At 47.3% G+C, this 17,609-nt stretch overlaps 2 protein-coding genes across 2 annotated transcripts in view; one reads left to right on the forward strand and one right to left on the reverse strand.

Annotated features, from left to right (window-relative positions):
* The window catches only part of ITGAE (integrin subunit alpha E), a 77,145-nt gene extending 60,947 nt beyond the window's left edge, over positions 1–16,198 (forward strand). Inside the window, 11 exon segments of the mRNA XM_055132213.1 lie at positions 2,467–2,599; positions 3,293–3,391; positions 4,055–4,134; positions 5,369–5,446; positions 6,065–6,128; positions 6,555–6,662; positions 9,996–10,052; positions 10,329–10,424; positions 11,800–11,895; positions 14,732–14,866; positions 15,884–16,198. Of these exon segments, the coding sequence (XP_054988188.1) occupies positions 2,467–2,599; positions 3,293–3,391; positions 4,055–4,134; positions 5,369–5,446; positions 6,065–6,128; positions 6,555–6,662; positions 9,996–10,052; positions 10,329–10,424; positions 11,800–11,895; positions 14,732–14,866; positions 15,884–16,033 (1,096 nt within the window). The 3' untranslated portion in view covers positions 16,034–16,198.
* HASPIN (histone H3 associated protein kinase) lies at positions 6,978–9,949 on the reverse strand. The gene has a single exon (XM_012931950.2). The coding sequence runs from the start codon at positions 9,835–9,837 to the stop codon at positions 7,531–7,533; it is 2,307 nt and encodes a 768-aa protein (XP_012787404.2). The 5' UTR covers positions 9,838–9,949; the 3' UTR covers positions 6,978–7,530.
* Positions 16,199–17,609: the final 1,411 nt, after the last annotated feature.

Consider the following 17,609-nt stretch of genomic DNA (forward strand, 5'->3'; position numbering starts at 1 on the left):
TTCCTGTCTCATCATGAATGTCTTATTTCAAGCATGTGCCATCTCGTTGATGGGTTTCACCACAGCTGACTGCTTCCTGGGCACTCTGATCAGTCTGTGTGCTTCACATCTGTGAGAAAAAACCACAACCAACTGCATCCCGTTGTTTCCCAGAGCTGCACATGCCATCTCTGAACATTTTGTAAGAATAGGAAGTAATTTGTCTGGTTAATATGCTTTCCTGTAGGGGCTGGAGCAATAGCACAGCGGGTAGGGCGTTTGCCTTGCTCGCGGCCGACCCGGGTTCGATTCCCAGCATCCCATATGGTCCCCTGAGCACCGCCAGGAGTAATTCCTGAGTGCAGAGCCAGGAGTAACCCCTGTGCATCGCCAGGTGTGACCCAAAAAGAAAAAAAAAAATGCTTTCCTGTAGATGTCAGTACTGGGAGTGCTTCTCTACTCAGGAGCCAGAGTATTAGCCTGTCCACAGAGGGTGTTTCTTCTCAGGTTTGAGCAGATTCTTTTTTTTTTTCCTTTTTGGGTCACACCCAGAGATGCATAGGGGTTACTCCTGGCTCATGCACTCAGGAATTACTACTGGTGGTTCTCAGGGGACCATATGGGATGTTGGGAATTGAACCTGGGTTGGCCGCATGCAAGGCAAACGACCTACCCACTGTGCTATCACTCCAGCCCCAAAGATTCATATTTTAAATCACAGCTTTTTTGTTTTGTTTTGTTTTGTTGTTGTTGGGGGAGTGGCTGTGTGTGCTTGGTAACACCCGGAATTGCTTAAACCAGTTTCCAAATGGAAGGGCTTGGGGCTGGAGCGATAGCACAGTGGATGGAGCATTTGACTTGCACAGGGCAGACCTGAGTTTGATCCGTGACCCCCTAGATGGCCCCTGTGTCTGCCAGGAATAATTCCTGAGTGCAGAGTCAGGAGCAATCCTAGAGTATTTCTGGGTGTTGCCCCAAACAAACAAGAAATAAGTAAAATGGAAAAGCCTGAAGTTATTTTGTGTGTTTCTGTTTGGTTTGGGGGCCTTCCCCAAGCAGTGGCCAGCAGGTCCTGGGACCTCTCACAGCAATTGGCCAACCTCAATGTAAGGGCCTGAACATGCAGTGTTACTTGGGCCTTGTGGGGGTGGGAATAATCCAGGCCACCATGGCAGTGCTTGGGGACCACCAGGGTTATACTTGGCATACTTGGGGGACCATGTGGTTCTGGGATTCAAACTAGGGTCAGTAGCCTACAAGACAAGTGCTTGAACCCTTGTACTACTCTCTGACTTGAATTTCAATGGGAATGCAGAGGTTGAGAGGGCGGGAACAGTGTCTCTCTCCTGCTCTGCTAATCTCCAGTGATAGAGAGAGCATCTGACGGAGAATGTTCCCATACATACATGTGAAATGGATAAAGGCATGTGATAAGGTACCTGATCCTGAGTGGTCATAGTGAATTGGTGGTAGAAAGAGAATTTAGTGCCCAAAGGCCATAGAAACCAAGAGCATGAGAATTGGACTTCATTAGCTTGCCACTGGAAGGGGGGGTCGAGAGAGTACAGACAGGGAATGCAACACAGGTGGAGGGAAGTGGACAACAGTGAAGGGATTGGTGTTGGAACAGTGTATGCCTGAAACTTAATCATGAATAACTTTGTAAATCATGGTGCCTCAATAAAAAAAAATAAAACAAATTGATATATTTCTTCCAACTCCTTTTTGAGGCTTCAAGACACCAAATAATAGGCTCCTCTTAACTTCTGTTTTCCTTCTCTTTGAAATGAAGAGTTGGGGGCTGGAGCAATAGCACAGCGGATAGGGCGTTTGCATTGCACAGCGACCCAGGTTCAATTCCCAGCATCCCATATGGCCCCCTGAGCACCACCAGGATTAATTCCTGAGTGCAAAGCCAGGAGGTAACCCCTGTGCATTGCCGGGTGTGACCCAAAAAGAAAAGAAAACAAAACAAAACAAATGAAATGAAGAGTAACCAGGGGCCAGAGAGATAGTACAGCGGTAGGGCACTTGCCTTGCACACAGCTGACCTGGGTCCGATCTGGCACTGCATTGATCCCCCAAGCCTGGCAGGAATCACAGAACCAGGAAGATGTGTTCTGTGAGCACAGAACCAGGAAAATGCCAGGTGTGGCCCCCAAGCCCCTTTTACTATTTATTTATTATTCCCATCAAATAAGGAATAATCATTTCAAATTATTATGATTAATTGAGCCCAAGAAGCATTTAGCATAGTCCCTGGCACACGGTAAGCATGGGGGGGGGGGCATTACTGGCATATCACATAGTAGCTAAAAGTGATAATCCAGAGGTTTGCTAAATTGAGGGGGAGAAAATCTGGGCTAAATGTGTTCTTTTAGCAATTTATTTAAGAGGTTAGTGAAGAATGGGCTATTGCTTTGCATCAAGTTTTTTTTATAGATGAAATCAAGCAGTAACATGTGTCTGTCTGTCTACTGTATGCAGGCAGAAATTGGTGGTGGGTCTCACAAAGGAGCTGATCATGAACATCAGTCTAACTAACTCTGGGGAAGATTCCTACATGACAAGCATGAATTTGAGTTATCCCACAAATTTACAGTTTAAGAGGATACAAAAGGTAACCAAGCTTTCTAGCCCCTGTCTTTTGTCTCTTATCTTTTTCTTTTCTTCCTTCCTCCTTCCTTTCTGGCAACGCTCAGGGTTACTCTTGACACTGCGCTCAGGAATCACACTTGGTGGACTTGGGGGACTATTTGGGTTGTGGGGGGTCAAACCCGGGCTAGCTGCATATAAGGCAAACATCCTACCTATTGTACTCCCTTTGCTCCCCTACCCTTGCCTTTTTAAGGTTTCCCTCCAACTGGTCTCTGCCTCCAGCCTCATTTTGGTCTGTTCAATAAATGCACATTAACTACATGAATCCCTTCCAATCCCAACTCTGCACTGTTGACCCACTTGTGCCAGTCACAGACAACTTCAGAGGGATCATTTTGCTGCAGTTATCTTCCCTGCCAAACTTTGGGACACATCCAGCTTTTCTTGGGGCACTCAGTGCCAGGGATGGAACTAAGGCCTCTTGCTTCCATGGCAAGAACTCTAGTCCGTTGAGCACTCTCTGGTACCAGTGGCCTTGTATTTAAATCCAACCTGTGAGTGCGACAGGAACCAAGTTTGATTTATTTGTGTCCCAGCAGTGTTTCTGGTGTTTAAAAAAAAAAAAAAAATCAATGAATATTTGCTGAACTGTGTGCATGAAATGCCCCCGCTCTTTTGAAGAAGTGTCTTCTTTGTTAACCACCTTCTTTGTCAGCCACCTTCTCCAGACATTCAGTGTGATGATCCTGAGCCCACTACATCTCTCCTGGTCATGAACTGCAAGATCGGTCACCCAGTACTCAAGAAGTCATCTGTGAGTGTGTATTTTATTTGGTTTTTAGGCGACATCCATGGTGCTCAGGAACTCTTCCTGACTCTGTTCGAAGTGGATCATATGTGGTGCTGGGGATTGGAACCAGGGTTGGCCACATGCAAGGCAATCACGCTAACCTCTGTGCTATCCAACCCCCGTTAGCCTACTTTGATGACCTGCTCTTCTCATTACCATGGAATCAGTGTCTTCTCCATCCATCTCACTGAATCTCGAGTTGGGGTCTTCATGTTTCCATTTACTATACAGTCACTCCATAGAACTGCCACGTGTGCCCTGCAAGTAGGGGGTGGCAGGGTGAGGAGCAGCCCCAAGCATACTGCTAGTTCCCTCCAGGGAAGCAGTGAAGTGAATGGGCGTGTGGAAGGAACATTAGATCGAGCTTTTATTCCCAAGGTGAGTCCCTAACCTGTCAGGGATGATCTCTGTGCAACAGGGCATCCCAAGTCTAAATGGGGGAAGATGCCATCTGCCCTGCTTACTTGATATGTACATCCTGACTCTTGGCATGGAATGAATGGATATGAAAGCATGCTCTTACAGAAATATCAGGAATATAAATTATGTTTCCTAGGCCCATGTAGCTAGTTAAGAAGTTTGAATTTGAAGTGGAATCAAGTGATCTTTTTTATTTTTTGTTAATAGGCAGACATCTCAGTAGTCTGGCAGTTAGAGGAAAAACCCTTTTCAAGCAGGACTACTGACATCACAGTGACAGTGACCAAGTAAGTAGTGCCTGGGTCACTACACGCCCAGACTCTGGTGGGCCTGAAATAAATCTCCCTTCTTCTGGAGGCCTGAGAAGCCTCCCTCCTGCCCTGGAAGGAGAGCACTGTTCCCTGTATTGACGTGGCTTTTCCCTTCCTGTTCTCAAAAAATCTAAAATTTCATTTACATACAACTAAAAATATGGTGAAATCTGGTAGCATTGGGCTGAAGTTGTAATTCTGATCCAATCTGTAAAAGCAGCTTTGTCATCTGCAAAAACTGTGTTTGTGGGTTAGGGGGTGGTTTTGGAAAAAGGTTCTCAAATCTTATCTCCTGGGGGCAGTGCCTAGACTCTCTAGTGGGGAGATGTTTCTGGGCCATACTAAGTGGGGCAGGGGCAGGCCACAACAGGGCTACTTTAAAGCTCAGTGCCCAGGGGCTGTTCCTGGCAGTGCTTGAAGGACAACACAATGGGGGTGGGGAGTATATGAATCCAGGGACGGGAGCTCAGCCCTTTGAGTCAACCTGGAGACCTTTGATCTTGAGACGAGCTACTAGAGGTGAGTGGGTAGATGTCAGGTGAGTTGCTAAACAGTTCACAATATAAAGTACAAAGAATTATCTGACCCTAAAGCTCTTATTGAAGCTCAAAAATCTTTTAAATTAAGACCTTTTTTTGTGATTGTTTTGGAGCCACCCCCAGAGATGTTCAGGGCTTACTTACTCTTGGCTCTGTGCTCAGGGATCACTCCTGGTAGGACTCAGTGGGCTAGGGATCAACCCCAAGGCGGGCTGCATTCCGGCAAGCACATTACAAGGCTGTACTATCTCCAGCCCTGAGAAGCCCTTTCTAAAGTCAATTATTTCTCCAAGTGTGACCTAGTAATTTTTCTGCATTCTGCTTATCTTCAAGATTCCTTTAGTATTATTTTTAAAAGATAACTTTGTTTTTAACATTTTAATTTAACAAAATAATACAATCGCCATCCAAAATCTAAATTCTGTCCATCACTATACACCCTGCCCCCACGAACAATCGTTAAAAGGTCACACCCAGTAGTGCTCAGAAGCTACTTCTAGCGCTGTGCTCAGGGGCATACTTGTAGGACCAGGTGATACCTCTCACATGCAAAGCCTGTACCCTGCCCATTGAGTTATATTTCCAGGCCCCCAGTAGTCCTTTCTCATCTGACTGCTAATGAGTCTGGCTAGCAAGTGGCTGTGCTCTGAACTGATATTCTTATTTCTCAGTTCCAACGAAAGAAGTTCTTTCGCCACAAAGACCCATAACCTTCAAGTGCAGCATGCCTTTGTTGCAGTTCTTCCCAAGTAAGTACCTTCTAGGGCAAACACCTGGGGCAGCTTCAGGCATTCTCTTCTAGGTGGAACTAGTGGTTGGGTGGATAGAACATCTCTGAGAGGAGCTTCCTATTGGTTTCTAAGCGCTATTCCCACACGGCATCCACTAAAGGAGAAATAGTGCCACCAGTCTAACTATAAAGGGGTGCTAATATGATACTAAGGCACAAGGAGAGGGGCCCAGGGACGGAAAGGAGGAAAGTAAGGCTACTCAGAGGAGTAATTATTGAACACGATAATAACCAGCCCAAGTACACAGAATTCAGATATCCCACCTGATCCCAACTGCCATTCCAACACTTTACATATTGATATTGTTCTGATTCCTCTTAAGGATCTGGTGCCTGTTCTAACGTATATAATGGACAGCGTTCAGTTTTTCTTTCTTTGGTTTTTGGGATTTACTCCTGGCTCTGCACTCAGGGATCACTACTGGCAATGCTCAGGGGATCACACAGGATGACGGGGACTAAACATAGGTCGGATCTGTGCAAACGCCCTTCCCACTAAACCATCACTCAGGCCTAACAGCACTGTTTGATTTAAAACAAAGCAGCTTTGGTCCCCAATGTGTCTTCTCAATTACAGACCAACAGTGATGTACATGAACACAAGCCAGGGGCTTTCCGAGCACAAAGAATTCCTCTTCAGTGTAAGTGCTTACTGCATGTTTTCTTTTTGGGAAGGGAGGGGGGATGGAACCACACCCAGCAGTGCTCAGGGATCACTCCTGGCGGGGCGGGGAGGGGGAACCATAAGTGGTGCCAAGAATTGAACCTGGGTCGGCTGCAAGTGAGGCAAGTGCCCTGCCTCTGTGGTATCACTGTGCCTATCAATGCAGAGGCTCCAGGTGGCAAGGCAGCAGTGACTTTGGGTTTTGGTTTTTCTTTTTGGATCCCACCCGGCAATACACAGGGGTTACTCCTGGCTCTGCACTCAGGAATTACTCCTGGCAGTGCTCAGGGGACCATATGGGATGCTGGGAATTGAACCCAGGTTGGCTGCGTGCAAGGGAAATGCTATCACTCCAGCCCCAGCAGCAGTGGCTTTGACTCCCCAATCTGATCTTATTTTGCAGATACAAGGGGAAAATCTCTTTGGGGCCCAATTCCATCTGCAAATTTGTGTTCCAATCATATTATATGGCTTCCAGATTGTAAAAGTGAAGAACCTGACAAAGACACAGGTACTTAAAGGCGTTTCTTTTTTTTTTTTCGGCATCTTTTCCCTAGATCATAATTCCCTCTTTCCAACTGACTAGATTCTCAAAAGCATAGAAAACTAACATTCTAGAAAAGCAGTAAAGGCAAGATTATTTAGAGACACATTAGAAATAAGTCACTAAGGTCATGTGTAGAAGAAATTATCAACCATCCTATATTTAAAAAAATATCAACCATTCTGTATTCAAAGCAACTTTTCCTTCCCTTTAGAAAAAAAAAGACCAACAAAGCAAAAATTCAGATCTTTTCAGCAGCCATGTAAACATTTATTTTTCCCATTGAAATTGAATATTCTGCTTCTCTCTGTGATTGGCAAATAAGCTTGATAAACACAAGGCATTTCTCCAACTTCTCCCTGTAAACTGTCTACCATCATCCTTCCCTCTCTTCCCTACAATCTACCTTGGCTTCTGCTTTGCTCTTTATTGACTCCTTGATCTCATTACCTACAGCTTCAGGCTCTAACTACTCTGACAGTTGAAGCCTTGGGCTTTATTTTTGTGAATTTTGTTAACATCACATAAATGCCAAGGCTCAAAACTGAAAATGTGTAAAGAGACTGGTGGACTGGATTCGGCAAACAGGAAGAAGGCTTAGAAGTTGTACACATTTGTTGTACCCATTTTTTTTTCCAATGTGTAACTAGTTGACTTGTTAAGAATGTGTCAACAGTTGGTTCAAACATCTTACCAAACACCTCAGTTTCCACTGGGAAGCAAAATTCTTGTTCAAAAAGAACGGGAATTCCATCCTGCTGTGGGGAGAGTGAAAGCGGGCACCTGGGCTTTGGGATGGTGTGTGCTCTTCAGTTTGTGGCAGTAGGTCCCTTCCTTATTGAAACAGGCAGTGTTGGCAGAGCAGGTCAGTGGCAGAGCTGAAGTTCAACATCGTCCTATGAAAATGCTGGATCTTCCTCTTCATTTGCTTCATAGTAGAGCTACTACTCTTGGTTTTGTAGGTCATTTCTTTCAGAATCTTGTCTGTGAGGTAATGCAGCCAGAGTACATTATTATACGGGTGATACTCACCCCAGCGGTTGTTGTTCTCCTTCCTCATTAGTCTATAGATCTCAAACTGGTAGTCACCTTGCCCTGTAAATAGGTCCTCATCCTTGGAAATGTCACAGAAAATCACAATGCCATCTCTCTCTAAGCGTGACAGGGTATAGTCAATGATGTTGACCTGCAGCCCCTGAGTGGGGATTGATCTCGTCTCCCCATTCAGGGTGTAGTGGAGTTCTTTCAGCGGGGTTTTCTTCAAAAGCACATTCCCCCAGTGTAAGTCTCGGTGTTCAAAGTGCAGTGAGGCCTCTGCCACCGCGAGGGATGCAGTGATCTGGTGGAGAATGCTCTTGGCAGTGGCCAGGGAGGATAACTTTGACTTCATTTGCTCTAAGTCTGTTCCCCCAAACTCAAATTCCAGCACAATGAAGAGCTGATCTACCTCAAAAAAGTCAGGTCGATCATTTGCAGACCCTTTGGTTGAGTTGTACTTATCCCAGGCTCTAAGGAGCAAGGGTGGGTAGGACCCTTGAACGCAGTGCACTGAGTTCAGCCCAATAAAGCCTTCCGTGCGGTTGACTAGCTCATCAGACAACAGGCTCAACTCCTTAGAGATGATGATCTCTGGCAGAATTTCCTCAAAAGTTTTCTGATGGGCCCCATTCACTAGACATGGTCCTTCAATAGCTATGATTTTCAGGGCTACCAGCGTGTGGTTAACAGTTACTTCAAACACCTCACCAAACACCCCTTCCCCAATCTTCTGACAGCATTCCAATTTTTCTGTGTAATAGCAAAAGGGGACTGGGCCTTCCTGGTTGCATTCCCTATAGACCTTTTCAGCATCGGATGCCTTTTTGTCTGCAACACACAGCATCTTGATGGGGGATAGCAAATACATGGAAGAGGAGCGCCAAGAGGCCAGAGCACTACTTCTTCCACTTGAGACAGGAGGGTTGGAGAATTCTGACAGGAGGGTGTTAGAAGAACAATTGGCAGCAGTACTGCTGCTGCACACTTCAGAGGTGGCAGTCACAATCTTCTTCTTGTGGAAACTGAAGGACGCCCGAGTTTTGACCCATGAGCAAGCATTCTGCAAAGGAGTGAGGTCCTGGGTGGAGCGGGCCTCCTTTTCCATACCTTGTTCAAGCTGCTGGCAGTGCAGAGGCGGTGAGGTTGCCATGGTCTCCTGTTTCCTTTTCCGGCAGGACCCATTTCTTCGAGGCCTGTTGCTTTCCACAGGTACAGTGCAGTTCCTGCGACCCCTGAGCTCCTCACAGTCTCTTAGGGCAGCCCCCTGAGAGTCCTCCTTTGGACAGGGTGCGGGGCCCTTGGCCCTTTTCTTACAGTGGCTTGATAAACGGGGGCTTTTCAACCTCTTGCGTGACGGCTGTCTTCTCCAACCGGAGCCCCTCCCAGTCTTCCGCTGGGGGCGCAACTCAGAATCCGCAGTGTCTTCTTCCGAGTCCCTGGAATCAAAGAGAGCTGACCTGAGGCTGCCACTGGTTTGGTGGTCCAACCTGGATTCCAGGGGGCAGGGGAGAGGTGACGACAGGTCCACAGTGGCCGCTGGGACTCTGGGAACGTCGGAGGCTGCGTCCAGCGTGGTGGAAGGGGTCGTGACCATCCTGACACTCTCTCCTAGCGCTGGCGATCCACGGCGCGGGCCCGGAGAGGCCGGCAAGCTGAACAGGGAGGTACTGGTGCCCAGCTCGCTGCCGTCCGGGGGCTGTCCGCAGTCGCCGAGGTCCGGGCCGGGGAAGGGCGGCAGTCGGTGCGGGCCGCAGGGGGTGCTGCAATTCTGCGGCGGCCGGGCTCGCAGCCTCGCGCGCTGGGGGGTGGCAGCGGGGCTCGGCGTGTCCTTGGCGCCGCGGCCGCCAGCTCGCCTGCGCCGCCGTGCTCTCACCGGGCTGCCGAGGAAGTCGGGGTCCGCGTCGAGATCGTCCGCACCGCCGGACGGCGAGGAGCCGCTGCCGCTGGTGTCGTTGCCGCTGCTGCTGCTGAAGAGAAAGCCGCGGCCGTTCGGCCGGAACCACTGCGCCGCCGTCCGGCCCGGCAGCCGCCGCGGCTCCCGGCCACCCGCCCCTCCATACGTTCGAAAGAGGCGGCACGCAGGTCGCGGGAGCGACGCCGCCATGGCCGCCACCCGCCAAGCCGTTCAAACACAAACACCGCGAGAGCCGCGCGGCGTCCGCGAGCGCGGCGCCGGCCCGCCGGGTCCTAGCGCCCGGCCGCGCGCCTGCGCAGGCGGTGCCCTCGGGCGCCGTCCCCAGTTCCCACGCACTCTCTCTGCAGGAGCTCACCGAGTGCGAGCAAACGGTCCGGACGGAGTGCGGGAGCCACCGCGTCCAGGTGAGCGCGGCCGTTGCGATGGGGCGAGGGCAGGAGGAGGGCCCGCACGGAGGGACGCGGACCCCGTGCTATCCTGGAATGCACTTGCGGGACGGCCGGGTGTGCTTCGGAACTTCTGCACCGGGTCCCCTTTGCCCAGCTTGCGGCTTGGCTTAAGCCCCAAGGAGCGCCGAAGGTGCCCACACCTTTTGTGGAACTTCGAGGTGCTCTACGTGCCAGATGTTAGAGCCCTTTCGCACGGAAGGGCATGGTACCAACCAGACTTTCCTTTTCTAGCATGTGAAGAAATGGCATTCAGTGAAGTGCAACATCACTACGGCTAAAGAAAACGTGACCGTGGCGGCAGAGCTCACCTTGGATCCCTCCAAACAGGTACTGGAGATCTAACTGCTGTGTACCCAGTCGCTCGCGGGCAGCTCCTTCTACTAAGGATAACCAACCGCATCTCAGAAATAACCCGCTCAAATCTCAGAAACAACGCGTCCAAATCTCAGAAATAACATGTCCAAATCTTGACCCTTACCAGATTCTTCAGGGTCATTTCCTCCATTCACTCACTGGGGATTACCTGTGACTCCCCCTTTCCTGTATCCCTGTATCTGGTCTAGCCTTAAGCCTTCCCATTTCCCACCTGCACCCCTCACCAGTACATCCGAAATCCGTTCACTTTTTGACATTGCTTTTCTTACACTTCAGGCTGCCATCTCTAACTTGAGCTGTTGCTGTGATCTATCCAGCCCTTTACAAACATTGTTCACAGCCAACTTTTGGGCGCGGGGGCCTCCCCAGTGGTTTAGAGGACCACCCCAAGAACATTCCCAGTGGTTCTCAGCCAATCAGTCAACCAGACTGGCGATGACCTGGATCACCCGGATGTTGCTTAAGGGCCACCAGGACCTCACCTACTGATGCTGGCTGGGAGTAGGGGCCCTACAGGGCTGCACCTGATGGTATTCTGGGCTTGGGAGCCATGTGGTGCTGCTAGGCATGCACTCACCTCTATGCTATCTCTCCTACCCACAGCCAGCTTTTAAAAGTTTAACACTGTGGGTGGCTGGACTGATAGCACAGCGGGTAGGGTGTTTGCCTTGCATGCAGCTGACCCAGGTTCGATTCCCAGCATCCCATATGGTCCCCTGAGCATATTATCTCTCAGGAGTAATTCCTGAGTGCAGAGCCAGGAATAACCTCTGCATCGCTGGGTGTGACCCAAAAAGCAAAAAAAAAAAAAAAAAAAAAAAGTTTAACACTGTGTGCTAAACTGTGTGACAACACAGGGACTAAGACACTTGCCTTGCATGTAGTTGCTTGTACTTTATTCTCCAGCAGCACATATGGTCCTCCTGAGGACAGCTAGAAGTGATCCCTGAGAGTGGTCTCCCATGGGTCTGTCACCCCCCCAAGCATATAACCCCCCCCCCAAAATAGAAAAAGCATAACCACAACAACAAATTGTCAGGAACTGATTTATGACAGGCAGGTGAGTTTGGGATGTGGCACGAGGCATATGAAGGGTAGGGAAGAGAAGTTGCTTGGTACTTGCAGGTTCTTAAAAGTTCCTGCTTGAATAATTCAGCTTGATGAAGTCATTAAGTAGGTTAAGTGAGGAGTACAGGGAAGGAACGCAGGTTCAAAGGGAAAAGCAATGGTAAATGAATGAAAGCGGAGGTGGGGAAATGGTGAGTGCCCTTCAGAAACAGTAAGTTCTGTCTAAAATATGTTTTATTCCCCTTTCTCCCACTCATAGATATTAGCAAAATTAACTGAACTTGAAGTCCTTGGTGAAATATCCTTCAACAAATTTCTGTACGAGGGACTGAATGTGGAGAACCACAAAACTAAGGTAACTCCTGGCTGTGTTTTGGGTGGTATCCTGGGAAAACTCTGCCTTACCCCTGAGCAGATGCTCTTGCCCTTTTCTGTTCCCCATTCCTGTTCCAGTCTTACCACCTCTGACCTTCACTCTGCTACCTATGACCTGGAAGTAATCTTCTTCTGCCCCACTTTTTCCCCTATCTGAAGTGAGGCCATAGATTAAGAGGCTGAAGCTGAAAGAACTAGGTGGATTAGAGATTTAAAAAAAAAAAAATTACAAGTGAGATAATTTTTCTTTTTACATGAACTCTTCTCCTAGAATATAAAATCAGTGTTAAACAACTGTTCTTTAGGACTTGAGGGGTTGGAGGGATAGTATAGCAGGTCAGCTGCTTGCTTTGTATGTGTCTGACTCTGGTTTGATCCTTGGTGCCTCATATGGTACTCACCTTGGTACCAGAGGTGATCCCTGAGTACAGAGCCAGGAGTCAACCCTGAACACTTATAGGTATGGCCCCAACTCCTCACCTCCCCACCTCCAAACATATGTAGGAATGGTATGTGTTGGATAATATTGGTTTGTTCTTGCTCCTCCCGCAGGGAGCTTGGGTTTATTTATTTATTTATTTATTTATTTATTTATTTATTTATTTATTTATTTTGCTTTTTGGGTCACACCCGGCGATGCACAGAGGTTACTCCTGGCTCTGCACTCAGGAATCACCCCTGGCGGTGCTCAGGGGACCATATGGGATGCTGGGATTTGAACCCGGGTCGGCCACGTGCAAGGCAAACGCCCTACCCACTGTGCTATTCCTCCAGCCCCCGAGCTTGGGTTTATTGAGTTATTCCCACCAACACTGCTCCTGAGGCACACCCAGTTCCATCAGGCACTAATAATCCTATAAGGATTTTCTCTTTCCTTTATGTTCTCAGCATGGTTTAGCAACGTCCTTTTTGTATAGACACAGGAAGACGGTTAATGCTATGCTTTTGTAACATGGGAGTTAATTGACTCCAAATAATATTTACTCCTGGGCATCCATCATATTTACTTTACTTAAGCCTCAGTTGCCCTTACTTCCTAATACCCCCAAGAAGAGGGTCCCGGCGAGGGACAAGGATGACCCAAAGCAAGCTGTAAGCTACCCTGGCATCAAAAAGGGTAGCTTTGGGGCTGGAGCTATAGCATAGCAGGTAGGGCATTTGCCTACCAGCATCCCATATGGTCCCCTGAGCACCGCCGGGGTAATTCCTGAGTGCAGAGCCAGGAGTGACCCCTGTGCATCGCCGGGTGTGACCCAAAAAGCAAAAAAAAAAAACAAAAACAAAAACAAAAACAAAAACAACCAAAAAGGGAAGCTTTTCGATAAATTTCTTAAGTTTAATATATCTCTTACTAGTCACTTACAAAATGACTAGAAGTATTTGTAAAAAGTAAATTTACTATGATTTTTTTTTCAATGGGTTACTAGCTGAGGAAAGGAGAAGGCAATACACCCTAGATGGGATCCCACCCTTGAGCGGATCTCCTATTAATCCTATTAATCTAGAGTGCTGAACCCCCAGATGAGATTTTTTCCCTGAGTTAATCTCCTAGAAGAACTTCCCTTGAAGGAGTGCCTTTACATCTGTTTGTTATTATGATAATGTTCAACCCCACCTATGTATACTCCCACCCTTCATGATTTCTATATAACTACTCTGTAAGAGAAAGGGAAAGGAGAAAGGAGAAATAACTACATTGTAAGAAAGTAGTAGGGAGAAGAGGAGGAAGAAAATAAATAGTCATAGGACCCTGTTCCTCCATCCCTTCATTCCCTCATTCTCCTTTCACCTCTGGCAGCTCTGGGGAGGCGGTTCTTGGCTACTGAATGCACTCCCACGCTTTGGAAGTAAGGACTGTACTTGGTGCTGTACTTGGTGCTCAGGGGCTATTGCTGGCCCTGTGCTTAGGAGGACCCCTAGCGGTACTTGGGATTTGAACCAGTGTCCAGTGCCTTACCTCCTGTACTATCTCTCCACGCCCTGCATGTTTCTTTTGTAAGTCTTAATAAATACTGGAACTGGATGCATTTTTTAGCAGTATAGCATTGTAGCACTGTCATCCCATTGTTCATCGGTTTTGCTCAAACAGGCACCAGTAACATTTCCATTGTGAGACTTGTTACTGTTTTTGGCATATTGAATATGCCACGGGGAGCTTGCCAGGCTCTGCCCTGCAGGCGGGATACTCTCCGTAGCTTGCCAGGCTCTCTGAGAGGGACAAAGGAATCGAACCCAGGTCAGCCGCATATAAGGCAAAAGCCTTATCCGCTGTGCTATCACTCCTCCATTTTAGAAGTATAGAAAGTGAAAATGTCATCAGTGACTCATGGACTAAAGAGATTGCTTTTGTATTTGCTAAGTGAGTTGACATCCTTGTGCTTTCTCTTTTCCGGGGAGGATATTTTTCCTAAACTTGCCAGCATCTTATTAGTGAGAGCTGATCTTCTGTGTCAGTCACTGGCAAAAGAGAAGCTAGCTTTGTCATGTTTAGCTTAGAATAGTCATGATTCCTAAACAGAACCCTATTTTTTCCCCCTCTTTTGGGCCACACCTGTGGCAGTGTTCAAGGCTTTCTCCTGGTTCTGTGCTCAGGGATTGGGGTACAATATGGGGTACCAGGAATTGAACCCAGGTTAGCCACATGCAAGGCATGCTCCTTACTTTAGGTCATTTAAAACATTGCACTCAGAAATGTTAACTTTTCACTTTTAATGTCATAGGTCTTGATCAGCACACATGATATGGCCAAGTTCTTCTATTTTGCTCCTGAAAATAATGTGGAAGTCTTACTGGGTGGTCTCTTTGTCTTGTTCTAGATTATTGTCAACTTCCTGAAAGATGACGTATACTTCTCTCTGCCTCTCATCATCGGTAGCAGTGTTGGTGGCCTTCTGCTTTTGATCGTGATTATAATCATCCTGTTCAAGGTCAGTTCCACTCCAGCCCTCAAGGTGAGAGGTCAGGCTCTGGGCTGGACACTGGGATTCCCAACTGGTTACCCTGGTTTTGAGGCCACTTTCCCCTCTTTAGGCACCCACTTCCTGTTAAGGTAGGCAAGTGTCTGTCTGAGAAAAGATAAAAATCAAATTGAGGAGCTGGAGCAATAGTATACTGGGTAGGGTGTTTTTGCCTTGCACATGCCAACTTGGGTTTGATCCCTGTTATCCCATAAGGTCCTTTGAGCACCACCTGGAGTTATTCCTGAGTGCAGAGCCAGGAGTAACTCCTGAGTATCGCTGGATGTATCGCTGGCCCCCAAACAAACAAAAAATCAGATTGAGTTATTGGAGTACAGAGACCTTTTCCTGAAATAGATCTCACTGTTGTTCTCCTATTTAAATTCTTTCCTTCCCCTACTTTAATATTCAAAATCTTTTACTGTTTTGCAAAATTCTATACACTCTGGTGTCTGTCACTTTTAACTTTTAAGTCTTGTCCTCCACCTGCCAGTCCATGTACTTTGAACTATTTCCTGACTTGGTCCATGTGCTCCACCAGCCAAATGCCCTTCCCCACTTTTTTACCTTGCCTACCACTCTTCCTTTCAAATCTAGTCCAGAGATTGCCGAGTTGGCTGCACTGAGTTTTGTGCTTTTCCCCTGAGGTCCTTCTGTAAAGACTTCTCTTCCTGCTGTATTGTTTCTTGGTATTGATCTTGATCTCTCTAACCTCAGCCTAGTTTGCTGGAGACTGGAAGGACCCAGTAGAGCCCAAACTCCAGCTTGCTTAGGATTAGTGAAGTTGGAGGGAGGACAGTGCCTTGGGGATTCAGAGGAAAATGGAAAGTAGTTTCTGAGTGCGCCTTGGGAGAGGCTCAGAGGAAGGCTGTGTGACGTTGGATTATCAGGAGACCTTCAGGGGAGCTTGAAAAGCAGGAATAGGCTGTTTCCACAACATGGGAATAAAGAATTTTCTAAGACAAATGGATGTTTTGCACCTATAACTGGATTTCCCTTCCTTTATTTCAGTGTGGCTTTTTTAAAAGAAAATACCAACAGTTGAACTTGGACAGCATACGGAAGGCCTCAGTGGAGGTGGAGACGCTGCTTGCTGAGAACCCTCAGGCCCAGCCTCCTCCTCCGGTGGAAAAGAACAGCAACGAGGCCTCGGAGCACTAGAGCGCTGTATCCTGATCACTTCTTCCTTTAGAATGATCCAGAGCCGAATCTAACAGTTGGTTGTAGTGTCTTAAAGACAGAAACTATGCATTGTCCCCAAACTATCTCTGCACTGGGCAAAAAAATAAATCTGTTAAGTATTTGGTAATAGAGAGCAAGTGGTTTTCTTTACAGAAGTGCCTTTGTACTCAAACCCTTCTGAAACTTTATAGGCAAATATCGTAGACTCAGATTCTCCCTTCCCAAAAGGAGATCATACAGCATTTTCCAGAGCATTCTTTGCCTGGTTGCTTTTTTCTTGAAATTTCTATAAGCACCTGCTAAAATGATGTTCTGAGAAATTTATTTGTAGGGACATTGTGTCAAAAATGATGCCTAGGGGCTGCACAGGGGGTAGGGCATTTACCTTGCATGTGGCCAACCCAGATTAGATTCTCAGCATCCCATATGGTTCCCCCAGCACCTCTACAGTAGTAATTATTTTTATGACTTCCTGCCCAAGACAGATTTAAATCTCCAACCTCTAGGCATTGCCCTAGCACTCTCTTTTGAGGGGCAAAAGAGAATCTTGTTCACTCGGTGTCAGAAGCATTTGAATCTCTCCAGGTACCACTTTATTTTACAGATTTCTAGAGATCTTGGGTTTTGACTCCTCTGATTTTGGGAAACACTCTCTGATGAGTCTATTAGTCTCTTAGGTTAAGGGAAAACTTTGGCTGGAGGAGAAACTGTCACTGACGCTGAAGAGAAGAGGAACCCAGGACCAAGTGCCACCTCCAAGGCCTTGGACTAACAGTTATGTGCTGACTGTCTCTGGGAGCAGTCTACCTGCATCTCTAGCCACTGTTTTCCTCTGCAAAGATCCCCTCCATTGAGAATGGGAATTTCTCTTGAAGGATGATTCTCCTTGTAATTCTGATTTTAAACATTATTTGGGCAGGGAGTGGGGAAGACCACATCTGAAGGTGCTCAGAGCTTACTCCAGGCTCTGTACTCAAAAGTCACTGCTGGCTTGAGGGATCATTTGGGGTACTGGGGACTGAATTCAATGCAGGCGAGCCACCCACCATGCTATGTCTCTCCTTGGGGCAGGGAATGTGGCTCAGGTGTAGAACACAGAGATGAGAGGGTAAGGGAGGGTGTGAGAGAGAGAGAGAGAGAGAGAGACAGAGGCAGAGAGAGAGAGAAGAAAGAAAGGGAGGGGAAAAGGATGGAGGGAAGCAGGCACTCTGGTTGTGGATGTAGTCTTGGAACAATATATGCATGAAATATGTAATAGTATTGAAAAATCACAGTACCTCAATAAAACATTTTTTTAAAGGAAGGAGGGAATGAAGAAAGGGAAGGGAGGGAGAGAGGAAAAGAAATACCACAGTTCTTATAAACGATAAAACATAGAAAGAAAGGCACAGAGAATAGTTTGGAATCAAAGCTAGGAGGGTCTATTTTCCCTTAGTATTTCTTTTTTGTTTCCCACATCTCTTTATGAGAAGGGAGTGTGCCTCAACTCTGTGCCTTAATTCCTGGCCCTCAGGACCCACCTTTGTCTTAGGACCGTCCTAGGACCAGAGCAGAT

Source organism: Sorex araneus, chromosome 3, assembly GCF_027595985.1.
Source record: "Sorex araneus isolate mSorAra2 chromosome 3, mSorAra2.pri, whole genome shotgun sequence".
Classification (NCBI taxonomy): Eukaryota; Metazoa; Chordata; class Mammalia; order Eulipotyphla; family Soricidae; genus Sorex; species Sorex araneus.